Source organism: Aquila chrysaetos, chromosome 23 (assembly GCF_900496995.4).
Source record: "Aquila chrysaetos chrysaetos chromosome 23, bAquChr1.4, whole genome shotgun sequence".
Taxonomy (NCBI): Eukaryota; Metazoa; Chordata; class Aves; order Accipitriformes; family Accipitridae; genus Aquila; species Aquila chrysaetos.
Window position 1 is genome coordinate 3205602 of NC_044026.1, and position 15337 is coordinate 3220938.

The following is a 15337-nucleotide window of genomic DNA, read 5'->3' on the forward strand; positions in this document are numbered from 1 at the left end:
ACAAAACACTCCTTCATTTGGCTGTCTTCACTTGCATAAGAATTCATACAAAATATTTACAGATCTGCTCCCAGTATTACGGAAAACAAAGCCCTCTTGCAGACTCCTTAACATAAAGACTGTGGAACATCTAAGTAAATGGATAAAATCAGAGTGCTGTTCATATTTACACTAGTTGTAATAAATGCTTATCATGGAGCCCAGAAACAGCTTTTAACAGTTGGGCTCTTGTAAAGATACAAACAGCGGAAGTGATAAACTGTACAAACAATTACAGAGAACATGCTTTCCAGCAAATACTGTGCTCCTCGTGTCTCCAAAAGCTAGAGCTGCCTGCAAACCTTTCTGTTATGAATTTACAGCTTACATTACGAGTGGTGCCCTAGAAAGCACCCTGGTCTAAAAAGCTTCCACAAGCTCACTCTGTGTAAATACTGTAACAAAATAAACAATGCAGAAGCTTATCCAAATATTGGCCTTCTTCAGCTGATAAATTACAAAGGGAAAGTTTTCATATCCTGCAGGAAATAACCACTAAATCCATTGTTTTAAAATCACTGTCATAAGAGGCTTCGGGGTAAGAAGAAAGGGAGACCAGGGTAAATAGAATAGACCTCTAAGTTAAAAGGCTGTTAAAAGCCTTTCCATCACCATTGGCATTGAAATGTAGCATTAAAGAGGATCAATATTTTACAAGAGAATGTTACAGACTGAACAGGCTGTCATGACGCTTTCTTTGCATCACATGCATAACCATGTATTATTTGTCTCTCCAAACAAACAGAAAACCTAACCTTGAATGTATTTTCACGTATGCTTCACTACACACAACCACGCTACATGTTGGAACAAGTTTGTGTTTTAAGTCTTATTTTCTGACCTGCATGCACACTGAAAAGCCAAGACATTACATCGAACCCTACCACACAGCAGTATCTAAGCAGCATTTCCCCTTGCGTTTATTGGAGGCTGTTGCAGAGGTCAGACATTCATGTCTGTGGCCTCCTAAGCAAATACTGTGGTTCAAAAGTGACCTGTAATATATACTTAGAGGAAAAAAAAGAAAAAGTAACTGATTTATATTGACTTGATATCCTGCTACACCATTTTCAATTTCTTGCTTTGTTATAGTGACTGTTTTCACAAGACCTAATATTGTAATAGAAAATAGAATCTGCTTCAGAAGAGAGTAAGTACAATAAAGGAATCTCACTGTGTACCAAAATCTGCAAAGTATCAAACCCTAAATGGAGCTGAAGTGATATAATTGTCAGCATTTCCATGGTTTGGAGCAGGGTCTAGAAATCTGGCAGGGAGTGTATTTTTCATCTAAGATGTACTTGTTGCCATTCCTGTGACAACCTGCCTACATAGTTATTTAAAACACTACCTGCAAATACTATTTTCAAGCTGGCTCTGCTCCCTGAGGAATCAACAGTTATTTATATGGTTTTGAAGTTATTTGATACTTGAGATAACCACACCCCTCCCTGTATCAGTGACCCTGATAGTTCACATAGTTTTAATTATTTCTGTAGGCAGAATCCTGGCCCCATTGATTTATGCACACTTGTAACTCACCCTACACACACAAGTTGCAAATGTCACTGAAACCTAAACCATACTAATGAGCAGTGCTTCCTTCTTCTAGGGAAGCAACACATCTGTCCTAGAGCCATAGAACCCATAAAGCTGCCATGGCCCTGTTACAAGTACTCCTTTGCCAAGATAATCTCACCTGTACTTCTGAATCAGCATCAACATGCTGGAGTTGAAACCAGGTGTCTCTGTTATGATACTTCTGCAGATCTTCTTTCTGTATAGCTACCTTTCCTGGAAATAAAACAAACCAGAAGCACAGTTTAAGACATGCTATAGCTCCCCCAAAGTACATTTCCATCATAAGCAATTTTTAAAACAATCATTTAAGGACTGTCCTATTCAAGAAAGGCTTCAGAGCAAGGAAAGATTTCTTCAGGGCATACGTCTTTACACAATACAGAATTCCTTCTGATGAGCAGCTTTTTCCACTTCATATTGTGAAAGACTTTAAAATTCCTAACGTCATACTCACCTAACAGACTGAAGCACTGGGCTCTGTGGATAAGCTTGTAAGTATGCTTATAGTGAAAACATCATTATTACTTCTTTGACGTGACAATTAAACTTGTGGGAGGAAAAGCTCGAAAACTGTTGGAGAGAGATTTGAGGCAGATGTCTATAACAATCCCAAAAGAAAGCTCCATGCATGGGGTTATTGCTAACAATATTTTAGGATGAGGCTTTTCACTACATAGTTTTGCAGGAGAAGGGCAGCAACTAGAGATGTCAAGTCACAGCAGATCCCCAGATCTGCATTTTGAGGCCCTGTTGACCTACTTCCCTCCCTCAAGTCTTGCAGTTTTTGTATTCCGCAACCCAGAGGCACCCAAGTACTATCCCTGACTGTATACAGAAGAAAAAAAACCAAACCACTGTAGAGCTTTTCCCCTTACCTTTTTACCCCCCCTCTTATCCCTACAAAATTAGCTGGTTTGGTAGTTATGGCCACAGCAGCCAGTTCCATGCTGTGAACTAATGTACATGCACGCTAAGGGCTAATATACATGTAAAGCTGAAACTCTTATCTTGCCCAGTCTCTCAAGGCATTATGTAAAGCACTCTGAGGGGCAATGAAACTTTTTCCAAGCATCTTTCTTTGTATATACAAAGCAGAGCGTGGCATGCCTGAGGAGCACGTGATCCTCAGAAAGCAGCTTTGGGCTGGGTGGTTCCCCAGGCACTCGGCAAAGCAGCATATTCAAAATGAAAGAATCCAGGACAGTCAGAGACATTCATAAGGCTTGAGAAAGCTGGTTTTTGGCAATGTGGTTTGGTAGCAGACTTTCTCTGCTAGAGTTGCTCGCATACAGTTTGCAGCCATTGCTTTGCTACAGAAACACGGACTTTCTTTAACCAAATCCTGCTAGATAAAACACACCAACAAACAGAGTCTTAGCGGGAGAGAAATTTCCAAGGTTTCCCAAACCCATGCAGTTTGGCCAGAGGTCAGTAATACATTACCCCAGCAAATGTTAACAGAACATATTTACAAAAAAAAAAAAATCCATACAATGGAAGACTACAAAAACAGCAAATACAAAGCATTCTCCCTTCTGAAATCGAAAAGCTTATGGAAGTCCCAGCAGTAAGTTATTACACCCCTCAAATTTTGGCCTTTTCCTTTAGCTGTTGTCGGATGGCTCCACCCAGCCCTCCTGTTTGCTGGACTGCTCCATGGCACCCTGCTGCATTCTTCTGTCACCCTCGGGCTGCTTCTGGTGACAGCTTCCAGATTTCCAGTCCCAGTTTCTGAAGTACTCTGCCATCCTTCCAAAACTGCCCTCCGTAGTATCCGCCAGGGTTTCTGCTCTAGCTTCCACAGCGCAAGTCTTGCTCATTCTGCCCTCAGTGCTCTCCTCCCCCTGCTTGTCCTTTAGAGATTACCAGATCCATCTCCTGGCAAACATTAAACTAGAGATTAACGAGGCAGATTCATTACCAGGCTCTTTATTGGATATGCAAACGACTTGAAACTTCTTAGAAAAGCAATAATTAAATAGCACAAACCTACAAAATAATATGGCAGAAAGGGTAAATAAGACAACTGAACAGCGCTGAACAGAGGACACCAAGTTACACTGCTGAGAATCTGTGATGATTGCTGTGTATTTTCAAAGCTTCTACTTTTATTCTTCAACCACAGCAGTTTGTGGGCAGCCTAGTTTCTCAAAATGTTTTGAGAGGAATTCATTTAAACACGTGACCTTCCAATAATTGCTTTGGACGTCACTTGAAATGGTTTACTTTCACTGCTTTCTATCCTCACTGTACCCTTTAATCTCTTGCAGAAATCCTCCACCTGACTACAGCGTATCATGCACTTCCCGAACACCATTGCCCGTAATCAGTCTCATTCACAGTCACCTCCCATGCAGGCAACGTCCTTGTGGAAAACTCAAGGACAATTTCAGCAACATCTGCACCTGTATGTAGTATAAATGGTGTTACCACTGTCCCCTCTTTCAGCAGGGAGTTCCACTGCTCTCTACATCAAGGATGGCAACATAACCCAGATGGGCCTGACTGCACTGTCAGTACATAATTGCAGCAAAGTGTTTGGAGGCAATGGTACTTGCTTCCAGCTCCAAGAGGGTTAACATGGTGGTACAACTGTTTTCATTAGGAAACTGTTTGAACAGCACTGTTTGCTCTGCACACAAGCAAGTCTTATTAATGAGTGAAACTTATTGACTGGACTGGCTAGAATCCAGGGTTTTTCACTGCATACCAAATATCTACTAGGAAAAAAAAGGGGGGCGGAAGGGAGAGTAAAAAACAGGACCTACGCTTTGGCTAGTCTAAACATATACAGAGGTGTACCACTGATCGGGCAGATTGTTTGATCTGCCCCATTAAACAATTCTCTGCGTACAGGAGTGCCCTGCACAATTTCTGTTCATAACTCTTCGCCAGCACCGGCCACGACCATACGCTCACCCAAGCCACCCTCCTCCTCCTCACCAGGCCCGCGTAAGCCACAGTGCAGGTGCTGAGCACGGTCAGGTCCTGTCCTCCTCTATACAGTCACTGCTCTGCCACCAGCTGACCTACGTCTGACCTGGCTCAAACAACTTCTAGCCTCACCAGAACTGGGTTAAATCTAGGCCAACAATCACAAGTTGTTGGCACCTGTCAATTGACTGGACACTATGCGATAAGGGCCTACAACTCTCCTTGAAGATAAACCTGACACACGAGGTCAGAAAGGTTTACCACCACTCATTTACGGGACATTTTCCTCTTTGTGGTTCTTCAGCGTGCTCCCAAACTCGAGCCCATTGTCCCGTGCTCTTTCTCAAGGCTTGGGTGGCTGCCAGGCAGCAGGGACAGACTCCAAAACTTGCACCTGAGGCACCCGGCCGCTCCTGCTTGTTTCCTCAGAGCCACCCCAGGCTGCAGAGAGACTGGGTCTGTTTAAGCTTTGAGACACTGTATGGGAGGAGGCAGGAAACAGCAGAGCATGCTGAACAGTAAAGGTGTCATTTCGAACCTTAGTCAAGTCTACATTTTAAGAAGTTAGATTCTCAGCAACAAGACCAGCAACGATGAGGTAGAAAGCATTCTTCTCATCTGAACTGATTTCCTTCCAAAGTCTGACATTCACCAGGACCTCACATTTGGGGAGAGCATGGAAACCCCACACGCTCCTGCACGTTTTCCACCCATATGGCAGTAATTTCCCTATGTCCCCCCAGTTCAGACCAAACAGATCTTCACTAGCACGTTTAAATCCTAAGCCCTGTGTTCAAAACAAAGATGAGACGTGCCCCACCTGACCCCTTCCTTCTGTGAATCTCTCTTTAGGGAAAAGCAATCTACCAACAACCTATTATTTCAAACATGCAGCCAGCTCACGGATGAAGTTACTACCTAGGCCATGGATAGTCCTAAGGGTGCAAATTCCACTTTACGATCCCTGGTGTTCAAAGTGATTTAAGAGTCTCCTACCTTCCCCACCCATGCAGCCCTGTCCTTGCAGCAGGCTGTACTGAAACTGTTGAGGGATCAAAACTAAAAAAACACTGAACAATGAAAATAAACATTCTGGGGGAGGAGAAGGGAAGAAGAAATAAGTTTCAGGGGTCACGTGTGGGTGCTGTTGGCATTTTTAACACACAGATCATTTCAACTGACCTGTTTTATGGCTTCCCCACTCAAGAGTCACATTAACACAGCTGGAAGATAGAAGATAGTAGAATGTCAATAATTTGGGCACAGAGGCAGAAATCTGCAACAGAGATGGGTAGGGATTTCTGGCTTCACCGCTTCGGAAAGTGTTTGTGGAAGCACTGCGCCCTCAGTGCCTGTCCCTCACTGGAGTTTCAAAAGCTCTTCCCAGGCAAGTCAATGCAGCCCATTAGCTTGTCCCTGGACATGCCTGGGCTTGTCAATTCAGCGTCTAACATTTCCGTACAAAGACTAACAGACTTGATAATTTGGCTCAGGCATTCTCCATGCAGTCACAACTACCTTCTGTCTGGATTACCTGTTGGTAACAAAAGGATTAGACACTAGTTTGAGGATTACATCTCACCTTTTAATACTCATTTGCCACTTTGCAGAGTGCTTACCTCACAACTGAGATACCTGAATATTTCTGTCAGATGCTAGATTAGCAAAAGATACATTCCTTTACCAAAAAAGAAGTCAAGACAGCAACAGGACAGGAGTTTGTAATTTTAAAAGGGCAGGAGGCTCTACCTGAAAAGTGATACAACAGTTATTTTACAGAACCCTAAAACCAGAGCATTTCAGGAGCTCTGGTATCTTCTCTTTAGGATATCTTTATCTTGGAATACTTGCATAGTGAAAACCACAGAACTTTGCATATTGCTGCCAAGTGAGCTGAAGCAATATAATGTAATATTTTTAATACAACATCCTCCATTAACACCGATGGCAGTATAGTTAATTTATAGCAAAGGGTTAGGTCTGAGTCACATGTTAAAAGGCCCCAAACACCTAATTAATTCAGTCTTCTCTCAGCTCTGAGCAGAGATTACTTTGCCTCCTATGTGCTGCAATATTAGGCAGTAAGAGTATCTGGAAGCTGGTTCAGGAGTTGCTTCATGCTAGTATATTAAGTGCACACACTGTTATCAGTGAATTCATTTAAAATAACTGATATGAAGATGCACAAGGATAGTCACTTTCAATAGCTGGAAAGATGAAGGACAAATCAGAATCGATTTTAATCAACATTTTAGGCTGTGAAAGCCTTATGAAGCTTTAATTACCTTGAAATCTCCAACCAAGAAACACTGCTGCTATTCCAGACTACCTGGAATTTTATAATTATATGTATGAAAGGTTATTTGTCAAAGTACAGAAACTTTGCAAGACAAAAAGGGCTAGAGCCCTGCCTTGTTCAAGAACCAAATTCACTCACCCCTGCCATAACACAGAAAAAGATCGAAACAAGTGATCTCCCTACTTGAAGATTAGAAAGATAAGGATGAGAATTAGGAGCAACATAAAGCTTCAGAGCCTTAGAAGCAGCAGAATGGCTCCCTCCGAGATCCTGTGCAGTGCACCATGAAGCACAACACTACTAGACCATCTGCCACCATAGGTAAGAATTAGTGGCGATAATGGCAGAACACTTCCAGCACAGCAGTGGTGCATCCTACACCACTGCTGATGTGTACTATATTCATGACCCCAGTTTTGTTTGGTTTTTTAATAACTAGTCCAAATATAATATCACTTATGAAACCCATTTTTCCTCTTCGTGGGATTTATCTTGGATAATAATGCAGAGAAAAATAGGCTGTTGATGACATAGCTTTTATCCTTCAAAGAAGCAAGCTGCCGCATTGCATGGACTATCCTCTATCAGGGTAGTTTTGCTGGCCACAATCCTAAAGATCTCACCTGGCTTACACCACAATTTCTACTCTCCCTTCCTGTTAAAAAACAAACAAAACAAAACAAAACAAAAAAACCCTACTCAACCACACCTCTGGTATCAATTCTCTGCCAGATGCTCTCTGGGCCCTTAAAACATCCACACATTTGAGCAGGGCAGTATAGCCCATGGCTAGTTGCCACGGGAGAGCAGTCCTAAAATCTAGACTTGCAGCCCCTGTTGTCTGCCTTACAGTAGGCACCAAGACCCTGAGCATGCTGCCTGCACTGAACAACTGCAGAAAATACAGAAAGCCCAGTTGAAACTATAGCAGTCAGAGATAAGCTGGGAGGATGGATCTATGGTGATATTCCAAATACAGATAGCATTAACACAGTCATTTGGTAAGGAGGAAGGTTGCATAAAAGGACAGTCAAGGTTCTAGCACATCACACTCAGTAGTTTTGTTTATAATATGTATACTTGTAGGAGGAAAAAGGAAAAATACATATTTTTGAAAGCTCAACTTTGTTTTCCTGCTTTTGTGACCATCTGTTATGTTAAAAGATATTGTGAGTGCATCCAAACAATTTAGTCTATGCAGAAAGTATTTATTTTTGGCTTTCTATGCAACTGTAGAGAATCTTCTCAGGATAATTCTAGTTTATAGCTTCTCAAAACTTGTCATTGTGGGACAGAGTCATCTGTTTCCTTTATTTCATTAGTAGCTATATTTATACCATACTGAGTAGCTATTATTCCCATGTCATCCAACAGCACATCACGGAAACAGTAAACCAAGTTGTGACTGCTGCCTAAACCACGGTCAGGGTAGAAGAAACAGAGGAATGCAATTTTCTGTTAAAATCCTGATTTCTGCTTCACGCTGTATTGGAAGATCTTTCCTCCACTTAGCTAGCAAGAAACAAAACTTAGCAGGTATGATTCTTTTTCAAATTTTCTTTTAAACCAATAAAATAATCAAAAGGTGATGCTTCAGCTGTATTCGGGAACAGTTACCTATAGACAGTTTGCTTGGATGTTCGGTAATAAATGGTAGCAACTGCACAGACACACCTCCTCAACTTTGGAAGTAGGCATTAACAAAGGCACAGTCACCTCTAACAACTTTCAATTCCAGGGTGTTTTCATTCTGTGAAAGTGTCCATGAGCTATGATTTAGTTTCATCTCCTTCAGTCCAGAGCAGCTAAATTTAGCTACCTCCAAAGGCAAATTTGCTTTATTGCCTTACTTTACTTCAGCTCATCTAGTGTTAAGCAGGAAGACAGTTACAACCTGCCAGGATACAATGTCCACAAGAGTTTAAATTTGTTGCAGAACACACCTAATAACCTCTCTGAGGGTGACCTACAGCAGTTAAGTTATAGTAAATGTAATTAACAGAATCACTCGCTAGTCTTCTCCCTGCTGACTTTCTGCTCCTTCATTGAAGAGCTTAGGCATTTCACGTGCTTTATTCAGTACCCATCAGCACGGCAACCAAGCCTCCCCCTCAGTCAGGAGTACCACAAACTTAGAGAGGAAAGTTCTTACTCCCCAATGCAGTGTAAGGGCCCAGATTGGATTTACTCTTCCCCCTCAGAACTTCACAGGGGGTGCATTGTGCTCTCTTCAGGTTCCTGCTTAACATAGATGTTAGCAAGTCAGTTACAGGCATCTGTTACCAAAACAAATGAAGTGCTGGGGTGAAAAAAAAAAACCCAAACATCATCTGTGATTTAAATAGAAGGTAAATAATTGTGTACTTGTCACCTGAAGGGCATATGATATTAACTATTCTCTCAGCACAGTGCTAAATGACTTGGTGTGGCACATTTCCTCTTTTTTAACTGATCTGTATGTTCAAGGTCACAGCCTGGCAGCCTAAACTGTTCATTACACACCTAGGAGAATACCAGCTCAGGGCATATTGTGGAGACAGTTTTCTTCTCTAAATCTAGCTCAATTAAAGGGTGAGAAAAGCCTTCTGTCCCACTGTATTGGCACAGTTTGCCTCATTTAGTTTTCAGCTTTTTAGAAAAATTGAATATCAAAACATAATCATTAAAGAACATATATTTACATCTGCCTTATTTAGCAGCACTACTATCCTAATATTCCTTCTACTGCATCCAGCCAGAGATATCTTTTTCCCATTACTACTAGAGGGGTACCAATTGACAGTTTTTCAAGTTAATTCCCCCTCCTAACGTCTTTCTCATTGTAACAACTAGATGGAAATAGCTATCCTATGTATTATTGTTCCATCAAATTGGTCTACTACTCCTATTTGATCATTTGGAAACAAACAAACGAATCGAATTTTAAATGGAATTTACCATTACTTTCAGTAGTACATTTCCTACTCAAAGCATCTCAACATACTATAATAATCGGTATATAAGTTCTAGCCAGTAACAGTCAAGACACAATATCAATTAAACACCTTAAGACTAGTTTACTTCCACAGTAACTGTGTATTTGCTACATTTTATCTAAAAAAGACAAATCGTCTTTCAGATCCAGAGCTCTGCGTTTTCTTCATTAAATTTGCATTTCAACCGACATCCAAGATTCTTACAAGACAGAGTTGTTGAAGAGTTCTATCTGTTTAGCTAACAAAATCCTAGATGACTTAGCAAATTATGATTAGGAAAATGAAAATGTAATAAACAAACATGCAAACTCAAAGATATCTTTATCTGCACAATCCTCCCATCCTGTATGTCAAAATACTACAGTATGTTCCAAAACATATCTGCTACACATGTGTTACAGTTTCTGAAATTTGTTTGGTTCTCCTCGGAAGTTTCTGTCAGAGGTTTCAGGGGGTTCTTATTTTTCATTTTCTTGCCCCCACTCCTTCCGCTTTTGGTGGCTTGAGCATTCTCATCTATCACACACTGAGCTGCATTTCGGATGTTAAAGAATTTGCCATCACAAAACTTGTACTTCATATTTGAATAAATAAAAGCATGCCTACTCTGAGCTCGAGTCACCCTGGAAATCAATATTGTAACACCAAGAGAAAGTTCTGGCAATACTAAGTAGTGATTCAAAAGGAACTCTGCTAGCCAACCAATTTAAAAAAATAGCTATTTGCCAAATTCTCACCATTTTGACACACATGCACTCTGTTTTCTCTCTGTCTCAAAACCCCCGCCAAACCAGCCAAACAATCAATGCAAACAGATGTCTTAAACATAGCAGATCACACAGGAAACCCAGGCAAATTCACAAGCTCAGTAACATCTGAGCTTAAAATTAATCTCTCTGGATGGAAGACACAACCCCCAACTCCCTTCTCTGAGAAAGTTCATTGCTGGATAAGCACGGGAAACCACATTTTCTTCAGCAGAAGTGTCTCATGATGACATAATATAACAAGCGATCTCTGTAATGCAAACAAAGGGCCCCTATTTGCAGAATTTGGCGCTTCAGTGGAAAAGAGCTTATTCTAGCACTACTCTGACCAAACTTTTTCAGTAGGGACCTCTTCCAAACCTCCCTTGCTCAAGCCTCTTCAAGGAAAGGTCTCTTAAGACTGAGATGAAGATACACATAGAGCAACTATTCCTTTTAAATATTACAGACTTTGTTCCAATGAAAGAGTTCCCTTTCTTAAAAAACCTCCACTGTTTAGCTTTGCTGCTGCTGACTCCTGTTCAATAGGAACTACTGAAAATAACCACATGCAGTTACTCCAGAGCACTGTTCTCTTTCCAGAACATTTTCCTATTACAAGCAGAACTTAGAGTCAGTATCAAAGTGACAGTAATTCTGGATTTTTTTCTTCTCTCCATTGCTATTTACCACTCTTCCACATCTTTCAAATGCTCTTCAAAATATGCCTGTGATAAGGAGGGAGGGGAACAAAGCGAGGGAGAGGGGAGAAAACTCAGACTACAACAGCTAATATGCACTGTAAAATCTCGATGTAGACAGGTAACACTGGAGGTTTTGACTTTTAGTGCTACATCAGTATAGTAACACCCCAGACTGCCCACCTACGGATTCTGCAAAGCATACAGAAGTCAACATTGCCTTCTCCTGAAGGAGTAATGAAAAATAGAAACCTGATCAATCATTCAAGCACCCAAACAAAAGTCTCTTTATATCTTCTGCCAGTCCTCCTTCTTCACAAACTGCTCCCAGTACCTTTAAGACAAGATTACTCTAGCAGCTCCTGAAGAATTCCCCTCCAATGTCAGAGCTTGATTATTAAAACAGGAACTTAGGAAACATGGAGAAAAGGAAATAATTTGCACTTCTCTATCTGCAATCTCATGGGTCTGGCTTGTGTTAAGTGTTCAGAGACCCTTGCTCCAAAAGAGGGAGCAAAGCCCTGAGCAAGAAAAATTCCAGTCCATGGCCTGTTCATGGGTCACTGCAGCTGCAGAAAACCAGTGACACACAGGAGATCAGATGAGGCAATTTCAACAATGAAAAACTCATCAGTTGAAAAAAAGAAGGTATTACTTTTGCGTGACAAGGGGAAACTAGAGATCAGAGAGACCAAAAAGCTTTCCAAAAGCTCACTCAAAAAAATCAGAAACTGACCCCCTCCTCCCCAGGATGCTAGATTGCTAGATGCTATACACATATCAGCTCAGTTAGGGACATAAAAAGAATGACAACCCAGTTCCCTAGCTCATATGTAAAACAGTAATTAAAGAAAAACTAGTGACTGCACGATAAAAAAGCGTAAAGATACATACGAAGAGATCTGCACCACCACCCTGTGCACTTTAACATAATGCACTTTACAGCATTATACAAACTGTTGCTCAACATCAGACAACTTCCTCATGACAAGCTCTGTCAAGACATATACACCTCATTGATAGCTATAGTTGTGTTATACTGGAATTAGAAAAATGGTAGTCATACACAACTTATTTCAAAAATAAGAGATGAAAAACTGAAAAAAATCCAAACAGTTAAAATTACTTGAAGGGGAAAGTGTTCCCCTCAATAACAACTAGGCTTTTACAAGATTTTTATCCCTGAAGAGATAAATAGAGTGTCATACAATTTGCTGCAGGTAAAATACATAGCAAATAATATCTGGAAAAGCAGAGGTCTTACAGAGCTATTCTGTAGGCAACAGCTTGCTCTGATACTCTCTATAAAATTCTGTCATCATTGTGCTGTGGGTAGCTACGACCAGTAGCTATTACTCTGCATGTCATTATGGTAGTCATAGTTTAACAATACTGCATGCAGGTAAGTATAATGAGTCCTGGAAAACTGCAAGACTAAAGGCCTTGCATTTCGAAAAAAAATGCAGTAACAAATGATATTGCCAACATTTAGGCAATAAAGCATTGTTTATTTCAGTTAAACTGCAATCCACATTTACTATCATAACGGACAGCATTTGTTTCCCATCCTCTTTTATAATATGTAATACTGAAGGCATTTTTGTCACTTGATAAAAAACGACAATACTGAGCAGTACTTACCACTGTCATTGTCAGTCCTATCAAGACCCCAACTCATAAGACTACATACGATCTAACAGTTAAAATCCAAGAGAAGCAAGCTGTAAAGAAAACAATAATTTATGAACACATACCTATGATGGAATCCCTTCGAAAAACATCTCTGTCAAAAATATAAAATGACAGATGGCGAAAGGTCCGAGGAATTTCACAGTAAAAGTCTTCTCCATAGAAGGGGCTGGGTAAACAAAAAAAAACATACACATAAACACACACACACAAAAAAAAAAAAAAAAAAAGAAATTAGTGTTGGTATCCTGGAGGAGCCAGCGTGTTTACACTTCATACCCAGAATATCACTCTGGACTCTGATGGTCTCTCCTGCCCATGAATGTGCACCTTCAAGCACTGTTCCACTTTGACTCTTCCCAACTATCTTAAATACCCACAGAACAAGATTTCTTAATGTGCAAAACGAACAGATACTTCTTTTTACCTGGAAAACAAGTGTCCCTAAACAAAGAGGGCAGAGACCACATTATTTGTTTTACATACAGTGCCTTGAAGGGTGGCGGGAGGCCCCTGCTGCCACACTATGCTTACAACAGACCATTACAACAGAGATCACAAAACCATACTCATGAACATGATAAGCAAAATACAGCATGGTTCACGGCACATATATATATATATATAAAAATAATATATTCATTTCTTTTTTAAAAGGAGTTAGTTCATTTAAAATAAGATGCCTACAGCCATTGCCTCTTTTCTCATCCCCTGCAAAGTTTCTTATTTAAAGTCAGATTCAGTCAACTGATGGTAACTAAGCCTTGGAGCTGGCACGATGCTTGTTACCTGATAACACTGCATATCTGTCTATTTTTGCTTACTGGAATTGTATAGAATAAGTTCTTCTGCAGTAAGACCAGATTTAAAAAAAATAAATACTATCTCAGCATGAAAAGCTCTAGAGACTTAAGGGGCTTTCTTTGGATCCTACCAATTTAACTGGGAAATAACAACAACAACAAAACCAAACCTCAGATACCTAATAGCAACTTTTTCTGTTTCTCTCTATCCAATTATATGGTTAAGGATTTACTCCTGAGAACTATAAGCATATATCAACATTATTTATTCATTCACAGGTCTACCATTTTACACAGACTTTTCATTCCAAGTCACCCATGCTTCAGTAGATCTAAATGAGTGGATGCAACTTGAGGCATACGGACAAATACAGCAAGCATTGCAGATGTAGACTTAAAAATAAATCTAATTCCAACAGGCCAAAAGCCAGCAGGTTTTTTTCTTCCCCTTTTATACACAGACCTCCTTATTGTCTTGGCTAAGCACAAAAATGGGAGACAGAATTGTGCTGTAGTTTTAATCGTTATTAAAGGCTTTTTATGTTAGAAAATTAGATATCCAAAAATTATTAATAGTTCCTTGCATTAACTTCAAATTTTTCAGCATTTTGTCAGGAGAGGTCATTCCCTTGGCTTCTTTCAGGATATTTTACATCACCATACACTTTTGCATGTATTTCTGCCTACAGTAAAAATACACTCCCCCAGAATTGCCACATTCCCTCAAGAGCCAGCTGACAAGTCTCACTCAAAACACACAGGCACTGCAAATTAGCTAACCACTCTGTGTTTGAAGGGAATATGCCACATTAATTTCATGAAGTCCAGAGACATCACTCAATATTCAGTAAGAACATTATTTAAGTCACTACTCCACCAGCCATGTGGAAGAACACATATTGGATAAACAACAAAGCCCAAGGCATGCCCACAGGTAAAACTTCCACCACTGAAACGGTTTCCCATTCCTTGAAATAAATGCATCCAGCCGTAAGTTATGGCAACCAACGTGAGCCCCACTCAGTCATCCCTACTGAAGGCAGGGGAGAAAATCTGACACAGCAGATTTTCTGGAATCTGATCAGCAGATTCCAGAACAGATATGGAACCAGCAGCTAGTTTGACTGTTTGTCCCAAATGCCCGCTCCGATTCAGCACTTGCGGTTGTGTCCTCTTTACCCATTCTGCTCTGAGAGATTTTATTTGGAATCGAGAATTCAGCAGCCACTGCTTCAGACACAAAATACATGAGTTCTTTGATACAAAGAGCTTCTACCAGACTGGGAACTATCTGACTGTCCCAGTAGCCATGCTTCTGCTGGCAGCCTCAAGGGCCTCATTCTGTGCACATCATTTGGTGCAAGTTTTCACGCACAGGCTTAACCCAAGGGGGCTACACAAATGCTTAAACATTGCCCAAATATCTAGTGTATTATACATGCAAAACACTTCTATCATTCCGAGCCCTAATACTCTGTTCAGCCATAAAATTGTCCTTTCTGCTGGAAGAACACGACAGATGAATTTACTCACTACTGACCTTAGAATGAAATGATACTTAATGAACCAT

At 40.5% G+C, this 15337-nt stretch overlaps 1 protein-coding gene across 2 annotated transcripts in view; it reads right to left on the reverse strand.

Moving 5' to 3' along the window:
* Positions 1–15337, reverse strand: part of RASA3 (RAS p21 protein activator 3) — a 134143-nt gene that overhangs the window by 69638 nt on the left and 49168 nt on the right. For both annotated transcript variants that reach the window (XM_029999007.2, XM_029999006.2), the window contains exons 3-4: positions 13030–13133; positions 1739–1833 (exon numbers count right to left, since the gene is read on the reverse strand). In XM_029999007.2, the coding sequence (XP_029854867.1) occupies positions 1739–1833; positions 13030–13133 (199 nt within the window). The remainder of the gene's footprint in view (positions 1–1738; positions 1834–13029; positions 13134–15337) is intronic.